Source organism: Cryptotermes secundus, unplaced genomic scaffold (assembly GCF_002891405.2).
Source record: "Cryptotermes secundus unplaced genomic scaffold, Csec_1.0 scaffold555, whole genome shotgun sequence".
In the NCBI taxonomy this organism is placed as follows: Eukaryota; Metazoa; Arthropoda; class Insecta; order Blattodea; family Kalotermitidae; genus Cryptotermes; species Cryptotermes secundus.
The window spans coordinates 313708-339441 of NW_019729217.1; the positions used below are offsets into that span (position 1 = coordinate 313708).

The 25734-nt window shown below is 44.4% G+C and overlaps 1 protein-coding gene across 3 annotated transcripts in view; it reads left to right on the top strand.

Moving 5' to 3' along the window:
* Positions 1-25734, top strand: part of LOC111865512 (pleckstrin homology-like domain family B member 1) — a 251346-nt gene that overhangs the window by 119319 nt on the left and 106293 nt on the right. For 2 of the 3 annotated variants that reach the window (XM_023853604.2, XM_023853605.2), the window contains 4 exons: positions 12394-12538; positions 18530-18703; positions 20712-20834; positions 22996-23951. In XM_023853604.2, coding sequence (XP_023709372.1) covers positions 12403-12538; positions 18530-18703; positions 20712-20834; positions 22996-23951 — 1389 coding nt within the window. In that variant the 5' untranslated portion in view covers positions 12394-12402. The remainder of the gene's footprint in view (positions 1-12393; positions 12539-18529; positions 18704-20711; positions 20835-22995; positions 23952-25734) is intronic. The other variant, XM_023853606.2, reaches the window with a different exon arrangement.

A 25734-nucleotide genomic window follows, 5' to 3' on the forward strand; every position in this document is an offset into this window, starting at 1 on the left:
TTGTGGTGGATATAGTGGCGCTGGGGCAGGTTTTCTCCGAGTAGTTAGGTTTCCCATGCCAATCTTCATTCCACCAATTGCTCTACAATCACCCTCACCTATCATCTGGGGCTGGTACAATAGGCCAGTAGTGGCCGCAGTACAAGGGACTTAGTCCCACCCCACTAAGAATAGTAATAAAAAGATAAAATTGTCCCAGCGCTAAACTAATTAAACACTAGGCCATGAAGGCATATGGGGGAGTGGGTATGTAGATTCACATTTTCTTGACCTCGGCACTAGGTGGAGGTGATAAATGAACTTGCTGGGAAAATACTTTGTTTTTACTGTGATAGGAAGACTTTTTTACTTTGATAGGAATGCGGTCTTTGATAACATTAATCTGAGACGCAGGATTCTGAACGATTAAAATCATTGGCATAATTTTCTACTTGAAACTCTGATAGTGATTTGGATGGTCACGAATTTTACCTACTTCTATGGAACCCGAAGTTTTATTACGTATCTCACGCGAGGCCGTCAGTGGATCTTGACGTAACCCGGTTGAATTCACTCCATGCTCTCACATTCAGTTTCTTATAGATCCTTTTGAATAATATCTTCCCTGTGTGGTCTTCGTGCTGTAAGCCGCTTGGGGATGAAATATGTTATGAAGATTAATGTCAGAAGGGACTTTTCTTTCCTTACTGTTATTTGTTAAGAAAAGAAAGTAGGCTTATGAGATCAGTGTCGGTGCCTGGGAAATTTCCCACCGTTTCAACACTTGAACCTTCTTCACGAAACTTGATAAGAACGTTAAGCCCTTGCGGCTGTTGCAACGCCGCAGTCTACACCAGAGCAATCAGATTAGCTCTTTAAAGACTGAATTTCTTCTGAATGTTTTCTAGAAATTCACATTGTACCTCACAGGAAGCACATTACGTCTCCGGCTAATGCCGTTCGGGAAACAGTCATTGTTTATTGTGAGAACCATACAAAAACACGCAACACGCCTTGTCGGCACAATACAGACTTTAGTATTAAAGCAGGTAGTGTTTTGTTATTGTTAGTGGGGTGGGACGCAGTCCCTTGCACTGCAGCCACTACTGGCCTATTGTACCAGCCCCAGATGATAGGTGAGGGTGATTGTGGAGCAGTTGGTGGAATGGAGATTGGCAGTGGAAACCGGAGTATTGGAAGAAAACCTGCCCCAGCGCCACTTTGTCCACCACAAATCCCACTTGACCAGACCCGGGATCGAACCCGGGCCGCCGCTTGAGCTATGGCGCGGCCAATCAGGTGGTATACATAAGGACCAATGGACGTTAAAGTGTTAAGGCAATAACATCAGTGGGATAGATGAGACGGTATGCGTAGTTCTTGTTAGAAACTTGAAGCTGACAGATAAACGCAAGTGGATGGATAGCAGTGAGGGATGAAGGTGTGAACTGAGTTCATGTGGCTCAGTAGCGCTTCCTGGGAACTCGGCAAAGCTCCTTCTCGCATAGTTAGAGGCAGGAAATACACTGAATACCCGCGTGACCATCAGCTGCTGCATATAACCGCCCATATATTACAAAGTGAAGCTATCCCTGTAATAGGCCGTGTAGGCCCGTAGGGCGGTGAGGTCAGCCTTACGAGCCGGCCGCCCTTTACCCCCAGGAAGATTCCTGGCACTCATTTCAGTTAGAGGCTGAGTCCACTCCAAGCCATAGTGCGGCTGGAAGGATTAGGTCAATTAAAGAATCCAATGACCTAATCAGGAATCGAACTCGTGATTTAAGACTCCTTTTAAGGGTCGGGCTTGCCATGAATAACTTGAAGAGAACTCAGGAGCGGGAAATCGTGATGAGGGGACTGACCTTGACGTATGAATGTGTTCAAAACATTGATTTTTGTTCGATCTTTTATTAAAATTGAAGCACATTAACAAGACATATTCGTAGAAATGCGTTTGACTTAAAGACTTTGCCCATTATTCAAAGAATTCAAAAGTTTAAGCTTCTTTTGATACGGTCGCGGTTTCAAGAGCCGCGTTTGAAGAAGTGAGATACATTATGGAAGTGTTACGTGATTGGTTGCTTCATAAACGCGACGTTGTTATCATCTTGTGGCCTCACACGTGTTCCTCATCGAACTGTTGACCTTACGATTGTAGTCTCGCGGTGTGACGTCACACGAATTAAGACTCAACTGCGCAATTATTGGAACGAGGTTTGCTTAACGAACCCTTAGAAACCAGAAGAAAGCGAGGGGGTGCAGTTATCAGTATAACCGCCATGAGGCATCATTACTGGGTGCGACGTAAATAGTGTTCCTTGCGTTTAGGAACCAAAAGTCTCAGTAAATAAGTTTAGAAATATAGTTCTTATCCGACAGAAAGTGCAGTATTTCCATTACAAAGATCATTTGGTTATCGCCGTACGGGGAAGTGGTAGCTGTTTGTTCAGAAAATAAAACGTCACACATAAGTAACACTAAGGGAAATACGCGTAGTGTTTGGATTTTAAATTAGGTGGTATTGTATTGTATTGTATTGTATTGTATTGCATTGGCAGTGGGGTGGGACTAAGTCCATTGTACTGCGGCCACTTCTGGCCTATTGTACCAGCCCCAGATGATAGGTGAGGGTGATTGTGGAGCAATTGCTGGAATGAAGATTGGCAGGGGAAACCGAAGTACTCGGAGAAAACCTGCCCCAGCGCCACTATGTCCACCACAAATCCCACTTGACCAGACCCGGGATCGAACACGGGCCACCGCGTTGGGAAGCCAGCGACTAACCGCTTGAGCTATCTTGCGGCTTCAGATTAGGTGGTAAATACAATAACCACAGAGCTACATATTAAGGCAGACCCAAAGTCATACAGTGTAAATGCCAACGGAATGAGATCCATGTACAGATCGACTAATCACCGTCCCTACAAGCTGGGGGAGGGGGTACTGAGCCGAGCTTCTGGGAAGAGTATTGCCCGCTGAAGGCGCCGCGTGGGAGAAGAAATCAGTTAAAGAATTTCTTTAGATCGGTCAGTTTCAGAATCCGAAGTGGCGCGATGGCTTCTACAGGAGCGCTATGAGGCAAAAACCATTCTGCAGAATCAATGTTGTCGTTAAGAAGAAAGTGGGCCGATCACAGTGGCCGCGCGGTCTAAGGCATGAACTGCTTCGCTCGCTCGAACACTGGGATCGTGATTTCGAATCCCGCTCAAGTCATGGATGTCTGTGTGTGTTTATTTTGTGATTGTGTTGACCTGCGTGTAGGTAGCGGCCTTTCGTAGGATTAAGGAACTGAACCGAAACAAAGCGTTTCACGGATGTCCTGTGCTCCAGAGTGGGAGCGACAGGAGAGAGGGAGGAGAAAGTGGGAGGACTCGATTACGGCGAGAAACAACGAGATTTTTCTCGTCTCTGTAACGTCCGGATCGGCTCGGGCCCACCAAGTCATCTATACAACGGCGGTACCTCGGGCTGTTTCTCCGGTGGGGTAAAGCTGCCCCTTCACCTCCATCTAGTACCGATATTAAGAATGGTGGAGTTATACCTCCGTTCAGCCATACGTCTTCATAACATGCAACTTAATGAAGCACAACTTAACTTTATCTTAGAAGAAATTAGGAAAACCCAGACTGAGATGGCTAGAAGATGGTAGAGAATTATTTACGAGAGCTGCAAATGAACAGATGGAGGCAAAAAACAAATGCAAACTTGTCATCTGTCGTAAGAGAAAGGGGCAGTTTTTTTTAAGAACTGTACAGCTAAAGACAAGTAAGTAGCGCTATAGACGAAATCATACGCGTCTTTCCCTGTCACGCTTGTCATGATGTCACAACATACTTCACACAGCCGCAGATACGATAAACGAATGAGCTGTGTGTTCTTGAATTACATTACGTTGCGTTACGTTATGTTAATTCCAACGTTGATTAGCCTAGTTATTCTCGTTGAATGAGAGAAGGACTGCGGCAGTCATGGCCTGATTTAAGGCACTACTGTAACAGTCGTCAGGAGAATTGAGAAAACCCGTAAAAGTATAACCGGCTCCCGGCTTGAGATATGAACCCTAGACCTTCCGTATACAGTGCTGATGATGGTGATGATGTGTGGGAGGTTATTTTAGGACCAATTTTTTTTCTAAACTGTTTAGCGTCGAAAGTATGAGGTACCTAATCGAAGTACATTTCAGGAATCTGCTTTCAATGAGTGAGACAAAGCAGAAAACCTGCCAGGATAACCGCTGTCTCGGGCGAGATTCGAACCGAAGGCGTGCCGAATACAATTAGGAGCCTTACCAGTACTGCAACCTGTCCGATGTGATGAAGTTGACACATGATTCGATTCGAACATTACAGTTGTTTTAGTGCCGAGATATCGTTGCTAAGATCACGACTTGTACAGAAACTAGAATTGAATATCTGTAATCGCTGTGTAACTCACAGGGTCCCCCGACAGATGGCACGTGTGTCCGCGATGCCATGGAGACCGCGATCTCCACAGACGCAATTATCCCGACGCAAAATTGGTGTCCATTAATTTCAATTTAGAAGATAACAGAGTGAAGCAACAATCCTCTTGTGCTAAATTTCCTTTCTTAAAAACTTAAAAGTCACTCCCCCCCCGTAAGAAATACTCCACCTTCTGTGGGAACTGAAAGTTCATTGCCCCGTTCACAGAATCCCGCCACTGTAGGTTACCCTGCTTCGGATGAATCCAGTCCACAACTTCCCACAGTGTTGATTTATGATACTTTTTAATATTATCTTATCTTTGTCGAAATCTTCCTTTGCAAGCAAATTTTCTTGAAACGGGATGAATATTAAATCGTTTTACTTTTTAATCATTAACGTGTAGAAATCAATCCAGCCAATCACAGTGGCCGCTCTGGCTAAGGCATGCACTGTCTTCGCTCGCTCGAACACTGGGATCGTGAGTTCGAATCCCACTCAAGGCATGCATGTTTGCTTTTAATCTGTGTTTGTGTTGTTCTGTGTGTAGGTAGAGGCCTTGCGACGGGCTGATCCCCCGTCCAAGTAGTCCTACCGGCTGTGTATAGGATTAAGAAACTGAAAAAGAGGCCAAGGTCCAACAAAGGGCTGCAGAGCCATAGGTAGAAATTAATTATGAGATTATGCGTAGTAGAGTCATTAAGTTCGTGGAACGTGGTTTTATCGCATCATATTACAAGATATATGCACATACACTTACACAGATCCACATCTGCCCTCAAAATAGTTGCCGTTGGCCACTATGCAAGTCTGCCAACGTTGATATAGCTGCCGAAAACATTGCTGAAACATATTGGTGGGAAATTCCCGTACGGCGTCTCTTGTGGCATTGACCACTCCTCGGACGACTGAAATCTACGGCCACGTAGCTTTGCTTTCAAGCGGTGAAAGAGAAAGAAATCGCAGGGTGTGAGATCAGGTGAGTACGGAGGGTGTGGCAAAACGGTGACCTGTTGCCTTGCCAGTTCCTCTTGGACAAGAACAGAGCGATGTGCAGGGACGTTGTCGTGTAGCAACAGCCAATTCTTTCTACATCAAACGTTTCGCTAGAGGATTTGCCAAGTTTCTGGCAGAACTTGATGTCTGCCCGTTGTTCAAACTGCCACATTTTCGATTTCCGCCACTCGCATTTAACTGCAGTACACAACAGAGGCAGTAGTTCTACTTACACTGTTTGCACACAACTGCCTCTTGCTGTGACGAGAAATGAACCGACAGGGCATCATATCGTGCCTCAGATAAGGAGCTGAGGAAGTGGACGCCCAAACTGGTTTGCATACAAAGCCTTCGCATTTCTTCACAACAGATAGCAGCTCCAGATCCTGATTTTCCGGCAGCAGTAAGCTTCTGACGTACGAGCACGAGTAATGTGGACGCGCCTTTAGATTCTGAGTCGACCCCAGGGGTCATAGTGCAACTGAAAGGATTAGGGCAATTGAAAAGAAAAATCCACCTCATCGGGACTAGAAGCCGCTTGTAGCATAGTGCTACCGCGTGCCATCGGTATCTACATAGATGGAAGGATAGTGTTTAAATGCGTTTAAACGTGAGGATGTGGACTGGGTTCATCTGGTTCAGCACAGGACGCAGTTCCTGGTTATTCTGAACACGTTAATGAAAATTAGTGTTCCATAAAAATCTGAAATTTTTATGAGCGGCTTAACGGCTCTCAGATTTTCAAGTATACATGCAGGTCAGGACGTGAAACTGACCACTGCTGTCCATATACGAGGGGGTACCCAAAAGAAACCGAACTTATTTTTTTTAAACTTATTTATTCAAATTTTAAGCACAAACCTTCAATCCCCTTCTAAGTACTCTCCACTTACACTAATACACTTGTCTAGTCTTTTATTCCATTTTTCAAAACATTGTCTAAATTCATCTTTTGAGATGCTTGACAGCGCCTCCGTCGTTTTTTTCCTTCACCTCAGCAACATCAGCAAAACGCTGAAAAAAAGTTTTGATCATTTCGGGACTCTTCTTTCAAAGCACAGCATGCTTCCACGTGACCTTGTTTTTGTTCAGCAGTCGTGGCACGAATTTCGCAGCCACCCTTTTCATTCCCAGATCTTCTGTCAAAATTCGCTGAACTGAGCTCCAAGTCACTCCCGACAGCTCCACAATTTCTTCAATGGTCCGTCGTCGATCTTCCTTGATGATTTCACGAATTTTTTCAACATTTTCATGTGTTCGGGCCATTGCAAAAACGACGATCACACAAAACAGTTGTCACTATAAACTCTGCCGAAACTAGTCCTTACCTTCTGAAGCAACGGTAGTCGGCTTATCGACTCAGGAATGTTAGCTCTATGCGCTCATAGCGGCAAAACGCGGTACTACAAACGCTCTGCCCACAAAAAAAATAGTTCGGTTTCTTTTGGGTACCCCATCGTATAGTGGCGGACTTATTGTTATTGTCGTTATTATTATCATCATCATCATCATAATTTTAACTGCAAATGAGGTTTTACCCGATGGTAGTGGTAATACAATACGACACCACAAAAATAACAGACCACGCTCAAACAAAACACAGCACACAAAACTACACAAACAACAAAGGACACACTACACGCATTGAATACAATGAAAATAACTTACAACTAAAACAAATACAATTACAACTACAATTATATAAATTAATAAAAAAGCATACTGTACACTAAACAGTAACAGTAATGAAATACGGGGGCCGCGCCTTGGCTCAAGCGGTTAGTCGCTGGCTTCCCACCGCGGCGGCCCGGGTTCCATCCCGGGTCTGGTCAAGTGGGATTTGTGGTGGACAAAGTGGCGCTGGGGCAGGTTTTCTCCGAGTACTTCGGTTTCCCCTGCCAATCTTCATTCCACCAATTGCTCCACAATCACCCTCACCTATCATCTGGGGCTGGTACAATAGGTCAGAAGTGACCGCAGTACAAGGGACTTAGTTCCACCCCACTAGCAATAAAAAAATGAAATACATGATGTTATAAACTGATGCACTCAAATTTCACCATGACTACTTGGAGTTGTACCTCCACACCCCAGTACATCTTAAATGTGTGATAGTTAATTAAGCATATGGACAAATTTACTTTTATCGTGTGTAGATCGAAAAGCATGTAAGACTTGAAAATTATTACGTATGGAAATGAGCCCTTGCAATTTGATGTATCGGTGCAAACTTTTCGGAGAAACCTCCTACCTCCATCTTGAGGGCAGAAGAACGAAGAGGTATGTCTTCTGGTATATAACGCCGTGTAGTCCGTTGAAATCGACCGACTCAAGCAGATAGGCTCGTTTCTTTTTGGGGTTATTCCTCTACCATGAATGTGGGGGCCATATGTTCTTCTGAAACGTCGGTTGACTTTCAACGGACTACACGTCGATGTACCCCAGAAGGCCGAAGTATGTGGGAATGTCAGGTCCTACGTTACGTGTTTTGTGGGCTGTAGCCAATTTTAATTTAGTGTATGGATATGAACGTTTCGGAGGAACCTACTGTCTCCATTCTGGATATAGAAAAATGAATTTCAGGAGACATGAAATGTTGGCGTTTCTTCGGTACACTCGTTCTGCTGATAGCTCAGAAAATTTGAACTTACGATTTTTTTTGTGTGTGTGGAAACACACAGACCCTATCTTTGCAATGTAAGCAGAAGAGTTAGTATATTTATGGCTTATTATGTATGAACATGACGTGTTTAAAAGAGGCAGGATCCAGTTGTTGTGTACGTGTTCATCTCTGTTGTAAATATATGAACACGTATTCGTGTGAGGTTTGTCCGTATCGCAGAACAAAAGCCCTCTCTTTGTGCAGACGTCATGCTTCTACATGCCTGGAAGCCGCAGAATTGCGCACCGCACCTAGTGCTTATTTACGTCATTATTTCGACATGTTGAACGAGAATATACAGGGTGTCCGGATTAAACGTATCCAAAACAAAATAAGTATATCTCATATTTCATCCGGGCACCCTTATGGCTTGTATAGGGATGTCATCGCCGATCGTAGTGGCCACGCGGTCTAAGGCATGAGCAGCTTTCGTCCACTCGGACACTGGGGTCGTGGGTTCGAATTCCGCTCGAGGCATGGATGTCTGTGACCGTTTATTATATGTTTATGTTATTCTGTATGTAGGTAGAGGCCTTGCGACGGGCTGATCACCCGTCCCAGGAGTGGTACCGACTGTGCATAGGATTAAGAAAAGGAAAAGCGGCCAAGGCCCAACATAGGGCTGTAGAGCCATAGATAGATAAGGATGTCAACACTAGCCGAGACTGCATTCCGGTGAGTGTACTCCGTCTACTAAGGAAGCGAGGAAGTCGCTGGCTTCTCACCGCAGCGGCCAGGTTTCGATCCCGGGTCTGCTCAAGTGGGATTTGTGGTGGACAAAGTGGCGGAGGGGCAGGTTTTCTCCCAATACTTCGGCTTCCCCTGCCAATCTTCATTCCACCAATTGCTCCACATTCACCCTCAGCTATCATCTGGGGCTGGTACAATAGGCCAGAAGTGGCCGCAGTACAAGGGACTTAGTCTCACCCCACTAGCAATAAAAAAAAAAGGAAGCATGGTTGCATCATCGTCAGTTGGTCACATAGGCAGTTACGCCATCTTAGGGAGTTACTATGTTCTATTTTTTACCACACTTCCGGTATTCACACGCGAGTTGGGAACTTCAGAGATCACAAGACTTTTCTTCCGTAAGGTTGGCTGCACGAGGTATGAAGTTTGCTGATTCTTAACAGTAAATGGGCCTCAGCGTGATTAATGAATTGGGAACGATCCGGTAAGAATTACAGAACTATCCCAGCATTTAGCTGGAGCGAACAAGAGAAAACCATAAATACCTCAGTCAGTATTGCCGGTCTTCGGGCTGACATTTGAGCTCCAAATTTCCCGAACGCGAAACAGAAATGTTAATTATTCTACTGGGAGTTTCGGTAATTGAAGGAGGTTATCTGTTTGACAGAGAATTTCGAGACAAGAAAAACCAGCTGCAAGACTCAACTCGAAACGAACTTTGATATGGCACAAACATTTCTTCATGCCAGTTCGAATGTTTGTAACGTACCACCCTTTCCTCGGTTGTCAAGGACAAATTAAATTTTGAGTGACGTGGGGCCAGTGTATACATAGGTTTGATTTCTATTGGTAAGCACCACGTTGGAATCCGGGCCTGTTACCCCAATTGTCGTGGTTCTACTGAGTCCGTCCAGGCAAATGACAACGCCCTGGATTTATCTGGTTCAGTACAGAGGCTATTGTGATCGCAGTAATGAACCTTCGGTCCCATAAATAAGGGAAATTTCTTGACTATCTGCGAAATTTCAGTTTCTCAAGAATGACTCTCCACCATGGAGTTACACAGATGCATGGGAGAAGTTGTAACACTCTTGGTGAAGGTGATAATTGGAAAACCTGAAGTAAAGGGACATCTTGGGTGACCAAGGCGTAGATAGTGACTCTTGAAAGAAATGATTGATGATTTAAGAGGCCCATATACATACGAGTCTGGCTCGCGAGTTCGTCTCGGCGAGCTTGACTCGGGAGCCGGGCTCGGATTAATTTCACCACAAACGTGTGAGCTGACTCCCAACTTTGCGACCCACACACGGACGAGTTTGGCTCATTGGAACCCGAGCCGAGTCGGACTCGTACTTGTATGGGCCCCCTTTAGACTGCGTTTATCTGGATCAGGGCAGTGTCCAATACGAATTCTTGTAAACGGGCTAGTGTGCCTAGCCTACGGTTCCCATAAAAGGAAGGAGTATCTTGGCCAAATGAGTGACTATCAGCTTCTCAAGAAGGAGCCTCCTCCACTGTATCGACCTTCTGAGAGCCCAGGAGTAAAACTTGTACCACCTGACTTGACATTAAAATTCTCTTAATTTTGGCCACATAGTTTATTCATGTGTTTCGCATGACATCGGTAGTTCATTAATGTGTTTCATATGATCTCAGTATTTTGTTCATGTGTTTCGTATGATCTCGGTAGTTCGTGTTTCATTATGATCTCGGTAGTTTATTCATGATTTCATATGCTCTCGGTAGTTTATTCATGTGTTTCATATGATATCGGTAGTTTGTTCATGTGTTTCGTATGATCTCGGTAGTTTATTCATGTGTTTCATATGATCTCGGTAGTTTGTTCATGTGTTTAGTATGATCTCGGTAGTTTATTAATGTTTCGTATGATCTCGGTAGTTTATTCATGTGTTTCATATGTTATCGGTAGTTTGTTCATGTGTTTCGTATGTTATCGGTAGTTTGTTCATGTGTTACATATGATCTCGGTATAAACTGCCATTTCTGTAAGCAACATTAACGACAGGGCGCAGTGAATTTTATGGGAGGTAGGAACTGAATACGTAAATATAATTCAAACGATCTTCGAATTCCGAAGGGTTACCTGATCAATGGTGTGTCCGTATAGCCTCATGTAGTGGAGAGGAGACGCAACTCCTTAAAGGTCTTCTGTGTAGTTTATATGGTTTAAGGAAGATACTGCAAACTGCCCTACATAACAGTGTGATAACGCTTGTTTACTACATGATAATAAGGCGAACAGATCATAATAATGTGGTTATCACCGCACGAGCCAGGCGATATATGCGTACGAGTAAGTTCCCTTCATGCACATAACTGATCAAGACGCTAAGATAGGTCGTGCCATAGTGTAGGCGGTTAGTCGCCGGCTTCCCACCGCGGAGGCCCGGTTCGAGCCTGGGTCAGGTCATGGATTTGTGGTGGACAAAGTGGCGCTGGGGCAGGTTTTATCCGAGTACTTCGGTTTCCCCTGCCAATCTTCATTCCACCAGTTACTCCACAATCACCCTCACCTATCTTCTGGGGCTGGTACAATAGGCCAATAGTGGCCGCAGTACCAAGTGGACTAAGTGTCACCCCATGAGAGAAAAAAAGACGCTAATATCTGGCCCATGATCCTCCTTAGGGAACTGGGGGTGCATTTCCAAAAGGTTTATCAGGAATTTATCTCCACTCGATAGAGAATGTTTCGAATAGCACTGTGGATTTACTCCTTAAGGCACAGTGGTAACGCTCCCCGTCATCGCTGGGGGGTGGGATACATGGAGAGACCTGATCCCCCAAGTTTGGGGTTAGACGCAGAAGGTTGACGACGATTATTATTAAGAAATGCAAATATGGGTGGTGTGAAACTTGGTCTCTTACATTAAGGGAGGATATATACCGAGGGTGTTCGAGAAAAGGGTGTTGAGAATATTTGGACCGAAGAGAGATGAAGTGACGGAGGTTGGAGAAAACTGCCATAATGAGGAGCTTCATAACTTGTACTCTTCACCAAGTATAATTAGAATGATCATGTCAAGGAGTATGAGATGGGTAGGGCATGTAGCATAAATGGGGGAGAAGAATGCATATAGGATCTTTGTGGGAAAGCCAGAAGGAAAGAAACCACTGGGAAGACCAAGGCGTAGGTGGGTGAGCAATATTAAAATGGATCTTAGAGAGATAGGATGGATTGGATTGATCTGACTCAGGATAGGGACCAGTGGAGGGCTCTTGTGAACACGATAATGAACCTTCTGGTTCCATAAAATGCTGGGAATTTCTTGAGTAGCTGCAGAATTGGCGGCTCCTCCAGAAGGGCTCAGCTCCATGAGTGAGTGAGTGAGTGTGCAGGATTCCCGATAAGTCTTGGTTTTCGAGACAGTCAACACGGGAGCAAACGCGACGGAATCGTTGCGCTGTGCTTACATTTCCAAAGTCGTTAAGTGTGCACTTGGTGAAGTCGAGGTTGGCGTCACGGTAAGTGACTTGAGAAGAGCGCAGATAGTTACGACGGTTTAGTGTTACGCGATGTCTAATATTCGCGGCGCGTTGTTGTCTATGGGGGAGAAAAGTCGGATGTGAAGTAGCTCATTGTTCTCTTTTCTCTGTTTTCAGGACTGAACAATGACGAGCCAACACGAAGGACTGGAAGTGGTTGAGTCTGGGAGGGCCCTCAAAGTGCACACTGACGCACCGCATCTCGTGAGTCTGGGTGGCGGGAGATTAAGTACAGCCGTTACTCTGCATCCACTCCCACAAGGTACAGAACTTAATTCGGCCTTCTGAATATGCTGAATTTGAAGTAAACTGCTCAGAATTACTGGGTTTCCGGACTTTGTCCATTGTCCAGAATTCTAGAAGCTATAAAACGTTTCGGAAACTGGAGCTGTTTCAGGTAAGGGGCGGAAGACGCCTGCTCTGTTGGGTCCCGTAGAAAGAACTAACCTCAATCACTGAATAGTGATTTACACGTTCGTTAGCTCTTTCTAAAGGACCTCACTGGATAGTGATTGAAGTTAGCTCTTTCTAAAGGATCTCACTGGATAGTGATTGAGGTAAACTCTTTCTAAGGGACCTCACTGGACAGTGATTGAGGTTAGCTCTTTCTAAGGGAACTCACCGGACAGTGATTGAGGTTAGCTCTTTCTAAGGGAACTCACTGGACAGTGATTGAGGTTAGCTGTTTTTGAGGGAACTCACTCGACAGTGACTGAAATTAGCTCTTTCTCTGGAACCCAACAGAGTAGGTGTCCCCCCCCCCCTGACCTGAGGATGGAAACGTGTTCAGTTTCCGAGACGTTGTGTTTTCTAGTTTCTAGAATACCGGACAATGGACAAAGTCCGACAACCCACTAAGTATTATACACCATCATCAGAACTTTTTAGAATCTGCTTGAAATAAAGGACTGTGGCTTGGAGCAAGTATGCAAGAGTTGCAACACTGCTTCGGTTTGCAACTAACAGAAGCCACGTTCTCATTAATAAAGGGGGTTGAAGTTGATTCCAGTCCCCCTGGTTATTTGCGATTGCCCAGACTTGTTAGATGCCACATGAAGCTAAGTTAACATATAAATTTTCGTTACGATATCATCATCTTCACGCCAGAAAAGCAACGAATACTGAATCCATCAGAAGGAAACGCACGCTTTTCCTTGACGAAGATCTGCGGTACAGTGGAGACGGAAGGACGGTTGGGTTATGTGGACGAAACTTACATACTTTTGTGGCGTGCATATGGGCACTCATGGAGTGGCAATACAATTCTGTGGTTGCATTGATCAGTAAAATGTAAACGGTTAGTTACAGTAAGTGGCAGAATATATCGAGTAATGCTTTTCAACTAATCGATCTTTATTCTGGGAATCAAATATGATAATTGTACCAGCCCCAGATGATAGGCGAGGGTGATTGTGGAGCAATTGGTGGACTGCAGGTTGGCAGGGGAAACCGAAGTACTTGGAGAAAACCTGCCCCAGCGCCACTTTGTCCACCACAAATCCCACTTGATCGAACCCTGGCCGCCTAGGTGGGAAGCCAGCGACTAACCGCTTGAGCTATGGCGCAGCCTAATATGATACGTAAGTACAATATGTGAGAAAAGGGCTGAGGTTTAACTTATTTCAAAACATGGCTACATTTAGACCTTATACGTATGATTTAAAGGGTTATGTGTTCAGCCACAGTCTCTTTGTTTTTGTATGTCAGGTGCGGAAGTAACCACGATTGGAGCGATGAGTTTTAATTTTCGTTTCCTTGTTTTCTGCATGTGCTGCCGGTCGCAGACATTCACATTATGTCGCCCTAGAAATAGCACAGAACTGTCTTCGAGCGTTTTTATAATACGAAACCGATCTCCGGACTTGCAGACGGTACGATAACATTACTTGCCAAATGTCTACGATATTTTTGGCCGGAATAATTTTAGGAGTCTATGTATTCTTCTGTGCGTTTGTGTCTCAAGTGAAACGTTTTTGTGCTAGGCGAAGATGCAGGGGATAACCAGGTTATATGCAGTGAGAAACCGAGAGACCGAACCAATTACGTCAATCCTAACGCTTCTGATAGGCTGCGCCATAGCTCAAGCGGTTAGTCGCTGACTTCCCACCCCGGCGGCCCGGGTTAGATCCCGGGTCTGGTAAAGTGGGATTTGTGGTGGACAAAGTGGCGCTGGGGCGGGTTTTCTCCGATTACTTCGGTTTCCCTTGCCAATCTTCATTCCACCAAATTCTCCATCATCATAATCACCTGGGGCAGGTACAATAGGCCAATCAGTGGCGGCCGTGCTGAGTGGACCCAGTTGGACTCCACCCCCCACTAAGCTAATTAAAAAAAACGTTTCTGGTTTGTATTTGGGAGGTGTCCGGTTCGAAGTTCGGCCGGAACTCCCACTATTCTGATTTTTTTTTTCTCAGTCCTTTCAGGCAAACGCTTGGATAGTATATTTAAATAGGCCGCCACCGTTTTATTTCTCATCGTTACTGTGTAGTATTCACTGGGTTTGGACATTGGTATTCTTAGAGGTTTTTTTTTTTTTTTGGAGTTCCCAGAGCTTCTCCGGGGATAATGTCATTATTGTACCTGAAGTTAACCCATGGTCTATCATTCTGCACAGTTTACAATTGACCATTCACCAGTTACCTATCATTCTACAATTTGTAGCTAACCCGAGCTATTTACAGCGTCTTAAACATGACCGAAATAAGTTAACAAGTCGAAGTGAGTCCTAGAAAATTTCATTTAGAGTTTAACTGAACGGGAGACGTCTTAGTAACATGTGCTTATGGTTCGGAATGTACTCTGTGCATTCAGGTTTCCCAGGGATTATCCGTTAAACTTGATAATTTGATTGACTTATTAATGTTCCGAGTCGACTTCTGCAAGGTCGGTTATAGACACAACAAGGCATAGGTACTATAATTATACTACAGAGAAAGGGAAACGTAAAGGTAAAAGCCTCAAGGCCAGTTTCGGAAATAGCACAGTGGAAAATTTACCATTTCTTCGTTACACAACAAAGAAAAGTATGAAGATAAGAAGAACAAGAAAAACAATACCAGTAAACGCTAAGGTAGTTACGAGGAAACCAATAAAAATGGTAATAATTATAGCAGTTAAGTAAATCATTTTTACATGCTAACTCAGACAGATACATACATACATACATACATACTTGTATATGTACGTTAAAATACTTCTAATTACTACCTTCCCCCCCCCCTTGGCACTACAGCCCCAATGGGCCTAGGCCTACCTCCATGAACTTCTTCGTTCACTTCGGTTTTTCTAGATCTTAGTTAGTTCGTTAGTTAGTTATTGGAGAGGGTGGGTTTCCCCATGCACTTAGACCTGTATTGGTCCATTGTGCTTCCCTCTATGATTTCTACCAGTCTCTATATCATACCGGTACTGGTGCTTACCATCAGTCCCGCCCAGCCAGCGAGACCGGCTCTACTAGCTGAGAGGTATAGAAATGCTTCCCCCATCTACCGGAGGTATTAGAGACTGTTGTTGGGCGGGAAACATCCGTAATTTGGCTCAGTGACCTCCTTTGAAGATATGAGATTTTTTTACATGCCGTAAAGCTACGACACGGGACCCACGGCTTAAAGTCCCTCCCGGAGGATTTGTTCCCTGAATTTTTCCGCCCTTAAAAATTCGACGACCTCCGCCGGGTATTTGAATCCGCGTACTATGAGTTATGAGGTGGGAACGTTACCTCTAGACTACGGAGGTCGCTTTTCTAGATCTTACACATACGGTAGGACTCCTTGGGCGGGTGATCAGCTCGTCGCAAGGCCTCTACCTGTAGACAAACACAGAAAAACGCACACAAACATCCATGCCCTGAGTCGGATTGGAACCCAGGATCCCGGCTTCCGAGCGAGCGAAAACAGTGCATGCCTTAGACCGATCGGCCACCGTGACCGGCCTAATTACTACCTCACCTTTTTTTATTGCTAGTGGGGTGGGCTGGCCTTATGTACCAGCCCTAGATGATAGGTGAGGGTGATTGTGGAGCAATTGATGGAATGAAGATTGGCAGGGGAAACCGAAGTACTCGGAGAAAACCTGCCCCAGCGCCACTTTGTGCACCACGAATCCCACTTGACCAGACCCGGGATGGAACCCCGGCCGCCGCGGTGGGAAGCCAGCAACTAACCGCTTGAGCTATGGCGCGGCCTTCTACCTTACCTTAGAAAGCATAGACATGTTATGAATGAGAAGGTGTACAAGTAAAGAGAATTTGAGGTTCTAACAGAGGTAGTTATGAAGTTCGCAGTATTAATTGTGATTAGTCTTTTGGAACGTCTGAGTAATACGTAATAACTGTGGTCCTGTGTGTCTATGGCTCTACAGCCCTTGTGGACCTTGGCCGCTTTTTTCAGTTTCTTAATCCTATACATAGTCTGTAGGACTCCTTGGACGGGGGATAAGCCCGTTGCAAGGCCGCTACCTACACAGAACAACACAAGCAGAGAATAAACGCACACAGACATACATGCCTCGATTGGGATTCGAACCCACGATCTCTGTGTTCGAGCGGGCGAAGACCGTGGGTCTAATGTGATGGGCAGGACTGTGGTCCTACCTCGTAGAAAACCCTGCATCGCCATTACAAAGACTATCCCGTTAGTACCGTTTTGGGAAATAATCCTTGTTTATTCTGAGAATCTTAACGAAACACGTTAATACGCGGTGTGGTTAAAATGTATTTTTTTTTTTAGTGTCGAAGCAGGCCGTGCATGTAATTACCATTGTATTTTAGTTAAGGTAAGGAATTAGTTGTGTCGGACTGTACTTGGTGCTACACCCTTCTCTGTTTTAGCGAACATTATCCGTTGTGTTGTACCGCCTTGAGAAAACTTCATGGGAAGGAGTGGTATAGATTTGAGCTAGCAGCACGAAGGCCACTTTTTATGGATCTTTACTCAAGAACGCTGTTACAAACAAAACTATAATGCTTTCTTTTAAGCAGAAGCGTGTTAAGGAAATGCCGAAAGCGAAGGTGTGCCATGCGTGTGTTCCCACAATTACCAGAATCATGTGAACATTTCAGACGGCTCTTGAATTCTCACTGGACTTGTTAAGAAACTGAATAGAACAGAACGCTACCACGCTGTTGGCTACACGTCGAATAGAACAGGACGCTACCACACTGTTGGCTACACGTCGAATAGAACAGAACGCTACCACACTGTTGGCTACACGTCGAATAGAACAGAACGCTACCACGCTGTTGGCTACACGTCGAATAGAACAGAACGCTACCACGCTGTTGGCTACAAGTCGAGGATACGGAGTTTAACTGACAAAACAACAACCACTAACAGCCGAACCCACCTTACACGTTGGTATAGAGGTTAACACTCTGGACTTTATCCGGGAGGCGCTCGGTTCGAATTTTGGACGTAACACCAGCTGTCCTGGTATGTGTTTCATAGTTTTCCTCGGCCCCTCCGAGAGATTGTCCGGGAAGTACCTCGATTAGTGACGGACACTTTCCAAATCCGCCTCACTTAATTTATCAGTAATTACCACCAAACGCCATATAGCAGTGCTCCTCAACCTTCGGGCCCTCGTCTTATAGAAAAAAGAATTTACCGGGCCGCGGTGTGAAAAAGGTTGAGAACCACTGCCATATAGGCTCCATACTGGCATCGTCGTTTGATGAGCCACACAGAACTGGGCTCTGCCTTGTGGAGGGGGGGGGGGTAGAATACCTCCATCGCAGACATGCGAGTTACATAAGGCGATGAAAAGGGAATCCGGTGTCTGGGGGTATAAATGGGCCATCCTGTCACTGGGGAACATAAATACAGAGACCTAGCCCTCCAGGTTGGGGGCTGGACGCGAGAATATATTTTTTTTTTTTTGCAGAATCCAAATAAGTGGAAACCTGATGGTCTAAGGACAAATCTGGCAGAATGTTCCAAGGAAGTTTGTGGCTCAAAAAGGATTGTTTTGCCAATTATGATAAATGATGAACTGCTCTCGTTAAGTTCAGCACCGTGATTAAAAAAGTTTTTCCCGTTGGACATGATCCTGGCTTGCCACTTTCATCCACTTCAGTTCCTAATAACATCCTCTGCCCCCTAAAATTGATTTTTAATATATCTGTTACCCTTACATGTATTTCTTGATCTTTCACATGGCCAGTTCTCGAGAAATATTGCAAGATTATTTGTAATCTTGATATTATATTATTAAATTCCTGCTGGTTGTTAATTAATATCGTTTTTGTATGCTGCAGGTCGAGTAACAATTGGAACCGGACTCGATGTAGACATCATGGTACAGGGAACAGGAGTCGAACCCGTACACTGTCACATCGACAACTTGAATGGAGTTGTGACGTTACATCCGGTAGCAGAAATGACTTCGGTTGATGGTTTGAAAGTAACATCTGCAACACGCCTTACGCAAGGTCAGTAAATGTTCATTTGGACCCGGGATCTCTAGCGGGCTCCAAAGTTTACCCGGAAGGGCGTTTGGGTGCCCTTGAGAATCATAAAACATCGGTAGGCACAGTGCGATGCCTGGAGCTTGTCACCAATCGTTGGGCCGCTCAGGCGGAAGGCCAGTCTAGTCGTGGGGATGCGGACTGGTGGCGGAGTCTACAAGCCAGATATAAAGAGCCCTGTCTTCTGAGATATAATGTCGTGTAGTCTAGTGAAAATTGACCAGTCTTTCCGAAAAGCATAACTCCCACATCCTCAGGGTCGAAGAGTAATGCAGAAGCAGACAGCAAGCTTTTGTTGCCTGTCTCATGCTGGTTTCTTGCTTGACGTTCCTTTATACCTTGAAGATTGAGGCAATATGTTCCTCTGAAATGTCGTTTCACTTTCACCGGACGAAATGCCGTTATATGCCAGAGAACCTCAATTCCAACAGCTTGGGGGGGGGGGGGTCCGCCNCGAAGAGAAACTGGATGAAATCGATTTTAACGTTTTCCTCGTAAATACCTCAGGCGCCTGCGCGGGAGACGGGAGTTTTCAGTTTCCGGTTTCAAGTGGAACTTTAATGTTTGGGTGAAAGCTTTGTCGTACTTCGGGGGCTGCGTCTGCATGGATAACAAGAGAGAGTAGGGTATGTGTGGGCTTGCCGTTTCCAGAACCAAAACTCAACTAAGCGGTAATGGGTTAGACTCCTCCGCCTGAGCGGCCGAACGATTATCTCGCACTGTATGAGAGACTGTTTCTTGTTATTCTCTCATTGCATGTGTTGGCAGTCAGAGTCGATCGTGATTACGAAAAGTATCAGAAGATGGCAGCAACAAACGACAGTGGGAGGTGTGCTTGAGCAGTATTCACCGCCTGCTAGTAAACAGCAGTACCGCTTAGTACAACTTGTGCTCTCAACTTCAGTATCTTAATATTCATGTAGCAATGTGTCTTTACCATTATACAGGATGGTTCTAAAGTATTGTCGGAGTTTCCGTGGCCTATATTTTTCAAACCGGAAACAAAATAAAACTGCTTACGGAATATGAAATTGTAACTGAAAAAGTTTTATTTGTCAATGGTGTACTCGCCGCATTGATGTCTGGGAGAAAATATGACGTCATACCTCAAAACGGCTAACTATTCAAGAGAAAGCAATATGAGTACAAATCCGTTATCAAAACGCAGCATCGTTACAGAATTCAATATGGAGAAGATCCACCTACAGATAATGCTGGTGCGACGTTGGTTAAAGCAAATTCAGACTGGTAATGTTCTTTCTGCGATCGAAACAGTTACACCTCAAATGCTGGAGAATACTCGAAGGGAAATTGAATACCGCTTGGATATTACGTGCTGTGAAAGGCGCGCATGTTTAAGTTGTTTAGCATTCTGCAGAATATAGTCTATAAGTAATAGAACTGTTTGAGTTACGCTTTAATATTCCGTGAGCATTCCTATTTTATTTTTTCCGGTTTGAAAATTATAGGCCACGGAAACGCCGACAGTAATTTAGAGTCACACTGTACTTACGTTCTGAATGTTCGCGGTTACAATTCTAAACTCGAATTTTTGACCATCCATGGTCAAATATTTATTAATTTTTTATATTATTAATAGTTGCAATGTTTCATGCTGTGTTATCTTATGTCTCCTTACTTTGTACTAGGAACAGTAGAATTACGCAGTACTAGGGGCGATAGTATTGGAAAATGTGTCTGAACTCGACTCACGATTTTTCGACTTAACGACCCGTTAAGACGACGTCTTAATACGGGAAGATGTCGGGTACATTGGTTTTGTATGTGACAGCAGAATTTAATACCGGTCTGCATCGAATGAGGATTAATATGCCGCCATAGTATTCAAACTAGAATTGGATACTGACATTTCCTTCACACCTGAGGCATGACACCTCTCCGTTTATTTGGGCGCTGGGTGTGAGGCTGCATTGTGGTACGTGAACCAGACTTATTGTGACCTGTTCCCCAGGGTGTATGCTGTGCGTCGGGCGCTCGAACTACCTCCGATTCAACCACCCAGCTGAAGCACGGCTCATGAAGAGTATCTTGCCCAACACTCGCATATCCATGGTTCCACTCGCCTTGCATCCAGGTGACGTAGTCTGCTGTTACTAGGCGAGTTCGCAGTCCTGCGCAGTACCTACTTGGCTTGCTCATGCGCGTGAAGCAATTCCAGAATAGCTGGGCGGACTCTCATGAATTTAAAGAATTTTGCGAAAACATTTGAGCCATTTGAGTTCGCATTTAGTTTGGACAAGTTCGGTGATCATTTTACATGAAAGACGTACATGTATCTCCCTAATATTATTACCGGAGAGAAGCATGTTTCAAACAGAAGTTTTAGAGAAGTAATTCCTTTTTACTTCCAGTATAAGCCGTCCTTTCTATGCAAGTTTTAGAGCTCCCGAAATAATGAAACAGTGGATATTATGAGTATACTGTACTAGAATTCAGCACGAAGTATGATCATTTGTACTGTTAACTTCCTCGTCTTTCTCCCATATTCCTTTTCGGCCCTAGTTGTTACCGAATGATGCGTCGAGGCTGACGTGTAACCCACGAATAACACATATGTAGTCACTCGTAAACTGTCTCCTTTGTATAGTATTCTATACTTCATGTATCCACATAAAGAAAATATCAGTACCCACAGAACAAACACGATATACTGAAACAAAAGACCGCTCGCTCGTTCGTGACCTACATAACTTGTTCTTGCAACGTGTTAACGCTGGACAGTTCGTAGCTATGGTAACACGAAATTGAACAGTGGCCGTGATAAATCTAAAAGCTTAAAAAACTTAGAAAACGCATATTTACTCGCCAGCGACGGTTTTCAGAATATAATTGCAGCCTTATTGAGTTTACACTGTGTTAAAACCAATTTTGTTTTATTCTTTAATGTAGTGCTCTGTTATAATAGACTTCGAAGCATATATTAAACAATTCATGTATAATTCTTTTCCTTATTTATGAATACATAAATTTAATTTATAATGTATAGTGACAGAGAACACTGAAGCCTTAGGAATTGTTTATTCACTCAGTATGTCTGTGGTATTGATGCTACTTGCAATTTGAGTATCACATAACTGAATAAATTGAATATGATTTAAAGTTTGTTTATTAGAAGAGTTCATCGTAGTGTTAATTATTTCGTTTATAATTCCTTCTTTTAAACGCACCTGTTCAGCTTACATGGTGTACTTGCACAGTCTTATTACGGATGTTAATCGATGTATAATTCCGTATCAATATCAAAGACGTTTGTATCTACTTCGAATCGTTTTGTTTAAAGGCCTTTAATCTCGAAGTGACTAACAACATACTGTGTACTGCATTTGTTTAAGACAAAGTTGGTCCTGTGTTTCATTGAACACTGCGCCATTAAGACGTATGGTGTAAGTATAATTAATTACACGTATCCTTAACGTCGACTGTAGATGCTGAGTGGTCCGGTCGCTTTACTCCAGGGTATAAAGCCCCTGGGACCCGTTAGATAGCAAGTTGGGTGGGCTCCAGAGCTGGTCTGGACGCAGCGGCGGAAATTGCTGCCCCGATAGTCTCTGTTCTGACGAAGTATTATTAGTAGTACGTATGTAAGGTACATAAATTATAATATAAATTGTACTTTTGTTTAAAACGTTTTCAGGCGCTGGTATTTTAAATAAAAATTTCGTTTAGAACATTCGTATTGCTTGCACTTCTGTTTTGATCACTCGTACATTTTTCGCTTCCTAATAACAAAGTGAAACATCTTTTATAGTTTCCTCTCATGGACAGACTACGATTTTTCTGTACCATCAAACAAATTAGAACGCATTTGAAATCACGCTATGTATCGATACGTTGAATCAATATCGAATACTTAACCGTATCGATTTATCAAAACCAGCTGACATTCATAACTCAGTTACAGGTTTGAGGTAAACCGAACTACTTACGCGACTATCAGTATATCAGCATGAAAATTAAACTGCTGACGTCGAACTAGGCAGCCGTAGTTCGAATCCTTGCAGGAACAAAATGTTTCATTTAGCCTCCACGTCCGTAACTGACTAAAGGCCACCCAGCCTTCTATACAGTGGGTACGAGGGGTATTGCGGCCGGAGCGTGAAGCTAACCACTCGTCTATCTAATGCGAGGTGAGGATGCCTGGAGCTTTACTTCCACCTGGCCTATACGCCTTCGTAGTGTGGAGGTTAGACACAAGAACCACCTTGTTTTGTATCTTTACCAGACTGTTGTTGTAGGTACGGAAGGCACTGAAGGATTTGCTCTGGAGAGAAAACCACCGATGGCACCGCGACGTTCCCCTAGGGACAGTTGGGGTGATATGAGCACCAGCAGTGAAGACGGTTGTGTTCTGGGCAAAGTGTCACGCTTTGAGCTGATGGCCCACTCTCAGAACAAAGGTGTCACAAATCGTCTCCAGCATTTCTCGCCCAAAGTGTTTCCTGCCGGATGTCCTACTGCGAATTCACCTGCCAGCGCCGTACTGGGCCCTTCTCGTGCCTCACCTGTAACACACGTATCCCCTCTAACAAACGGAATGAGCGGGAGGAGCAGTACCCCCCAGAACTCAGCACCAAGCTCACAAACCATCACCAGTGTCCAGAACGGATTTTCCTCTCGGTCAAGAAGTGCTACACCAACTGGCCTCCCTCACACCTCACACATGTTTAGTAGCACGCCGTTAGTGAATGGGACCACTGCAAGAAGTGTTACCCCTTTGTGCAGTATTCACGGTTCCAAACTAGTCACAAACAGAACGCCAGTTGGGATGTCCAGAAGTGTTACGTCCAGCCCAGCGTTCGACAGGAGTGTCCACAATTCTGATCGGTCCATGGGGTCAACAGGGTCTCTATCTGGAAGTAACGAACCTTCTTCTTCCTTCACCAAGTCTTCAAATTCCAGTTATGGACCTTCAGTTGGATATTCAACTCGCCTCACAACCCCAAGTCCAGCCTTCAACAGGAATCCACTCCCTTATTCTCCAGGAAGTGCATTTAGAAGTGTGACTCCGTCACCGCCTAGAAGCACCGGTTTGGGTGCGTCGTCTACACCAGTGGGGCACAGACGGACATTGTCGGCGGGGAGTGGAGATGTGGCAGACCCCAATCCGCGGGCAAGCTTCACGTCCAGCAACTGTAGCAGCCTAGAGGAGCTGACAGCAAGGAACGATGAACTTGAGCACAAGAGGAAGCAGGTACGTACTGAGAGATTGAGGCTGCCAGGGCGGTGAAGATTCATGTTGTGTTCTAGGTTATGAAACCGCGTATTAGCTTAGTACATTGTTACCAATGTTTCGGAGGAAAATCTACCTTAATATTCATGTTGTCTTCTAGATTATGAAACCGCGCATTAGTCTGGCACATTGTTACCAATGTTTCGGAGGAAAATCTACCTAAATATTCATGTTGCCTTTTAGGTTATGAAACGGCGCATTAGTATGGTACATTGTTACTAATGTTTCGGAAGAAAATCTACCTTAATATTCATGTTGTTACCAATGTTTCGGAAGAAAATCTACCTTAATATTCAGGCATAAAGACCAGACCTTACAAGGCATCAGTATTAAGGTGTGTCCATTATAATTATCATTTTATAGTGGGATATCCACCGCTTAATACTTTCAGTCGATTAACTCTTTTGGATTAATGGATAATGTAATATGTTAGCACAGAGGTTTAGAGACGTCACCCACATAAAATCAAATTTTCAGTGCTCTTTTTTTCTCACTTAGGGCCTTCATTTCATTACGTTTCTGGCTGTCACGCCCCCTGTAAATATCAGGTTTCTCTGACAAGACGGTATTTCGCTTTATTTTCTCCACCAACAGACTTTGGTATATGTAACTGAGCTCTTGCACAGTGCCTTCTGTGTGTGGCCCCGCAAGGAGCTGTGCCAAGTCACGATTTCCACGTACTGTTTTAACAAGTATTCTCGGAATTTTTTAATGGCATGTTTGTAGTATTATCATAAAGCTATAGTACTCTTTCCAAAATATCTTCGAGGCTGCACCATCATCAGTGACAGACACATGTAGATTCTGTTTTCAACCTACGATAGGGACCTACCTATTCGAGGCTTGACAGACCCTCAGAAATGTTGGCAGAGTGTACATCACTATTCTAAATTCACAAGATTTTAGTCATTCATCAGTTGCTCTACAGCCCTTTGTTGGGCCCTGGCCTCTTCTTCAGTTTCGTAATCTTTTTTTTTACACAGTCCGTAGGATTCCTTGGACGGGGGATCAGCTCGTCGCAAGGCCGCTACGTACACACAAGACAAACACAGAAGAAACGCGCGCACAGACATCCATGCCTTGAGTGGGATTCGAACCCACGATCCTAGCTTTCGAGCGAACCAAGACTGTTCATGCAACTGTTATTGGCAAAATTCACAAGATATGTAATTCAAATTTACATAAGCTCTTTCCTCGTAAGGCACAAATGTATAGAGCGGTATTTTCTGGTAACACGATATACGTACATAACTAATTAATTCAGTTGGGCAGAATGCTGCTTTAAAATCTGGTAGTCTTTCAACTAGCCGAGAACTTCTCCCCCTCTTATGCAACCCGAAGGCTGCTGCCCCCCCCCCCAAAAAAAATGTAAAACCTTAACTTGAATCTGCAGTCTAAATGGAGGTTCTAAACATTCATATTGTTGTAAAATAATGTACAAAAGACCCTCCCCCCCACAACTGCTCCCTGTCCTCAGCCACATGAACGTACTTCACCCTCCTCCGCCATATTTATCAAGATGTATATTAATATTATCCTCCCATCAGAAGCTGACACAGCACAGTCGGTGTAGCGACTGGGCTACAGGCCGAACTCCCGAGGAGTTAGGGTTCGATCCCCGGCAGGGGCGAGACATTTCTTTCTTCCCTACAACAACCAGACCGGCTCTGGATTCTATCCATCCTCCTTGACTATGGTTACGGGATGCTGTTTCTTCGGGGTAAAGTGGCGGGGGCGTGAAGCT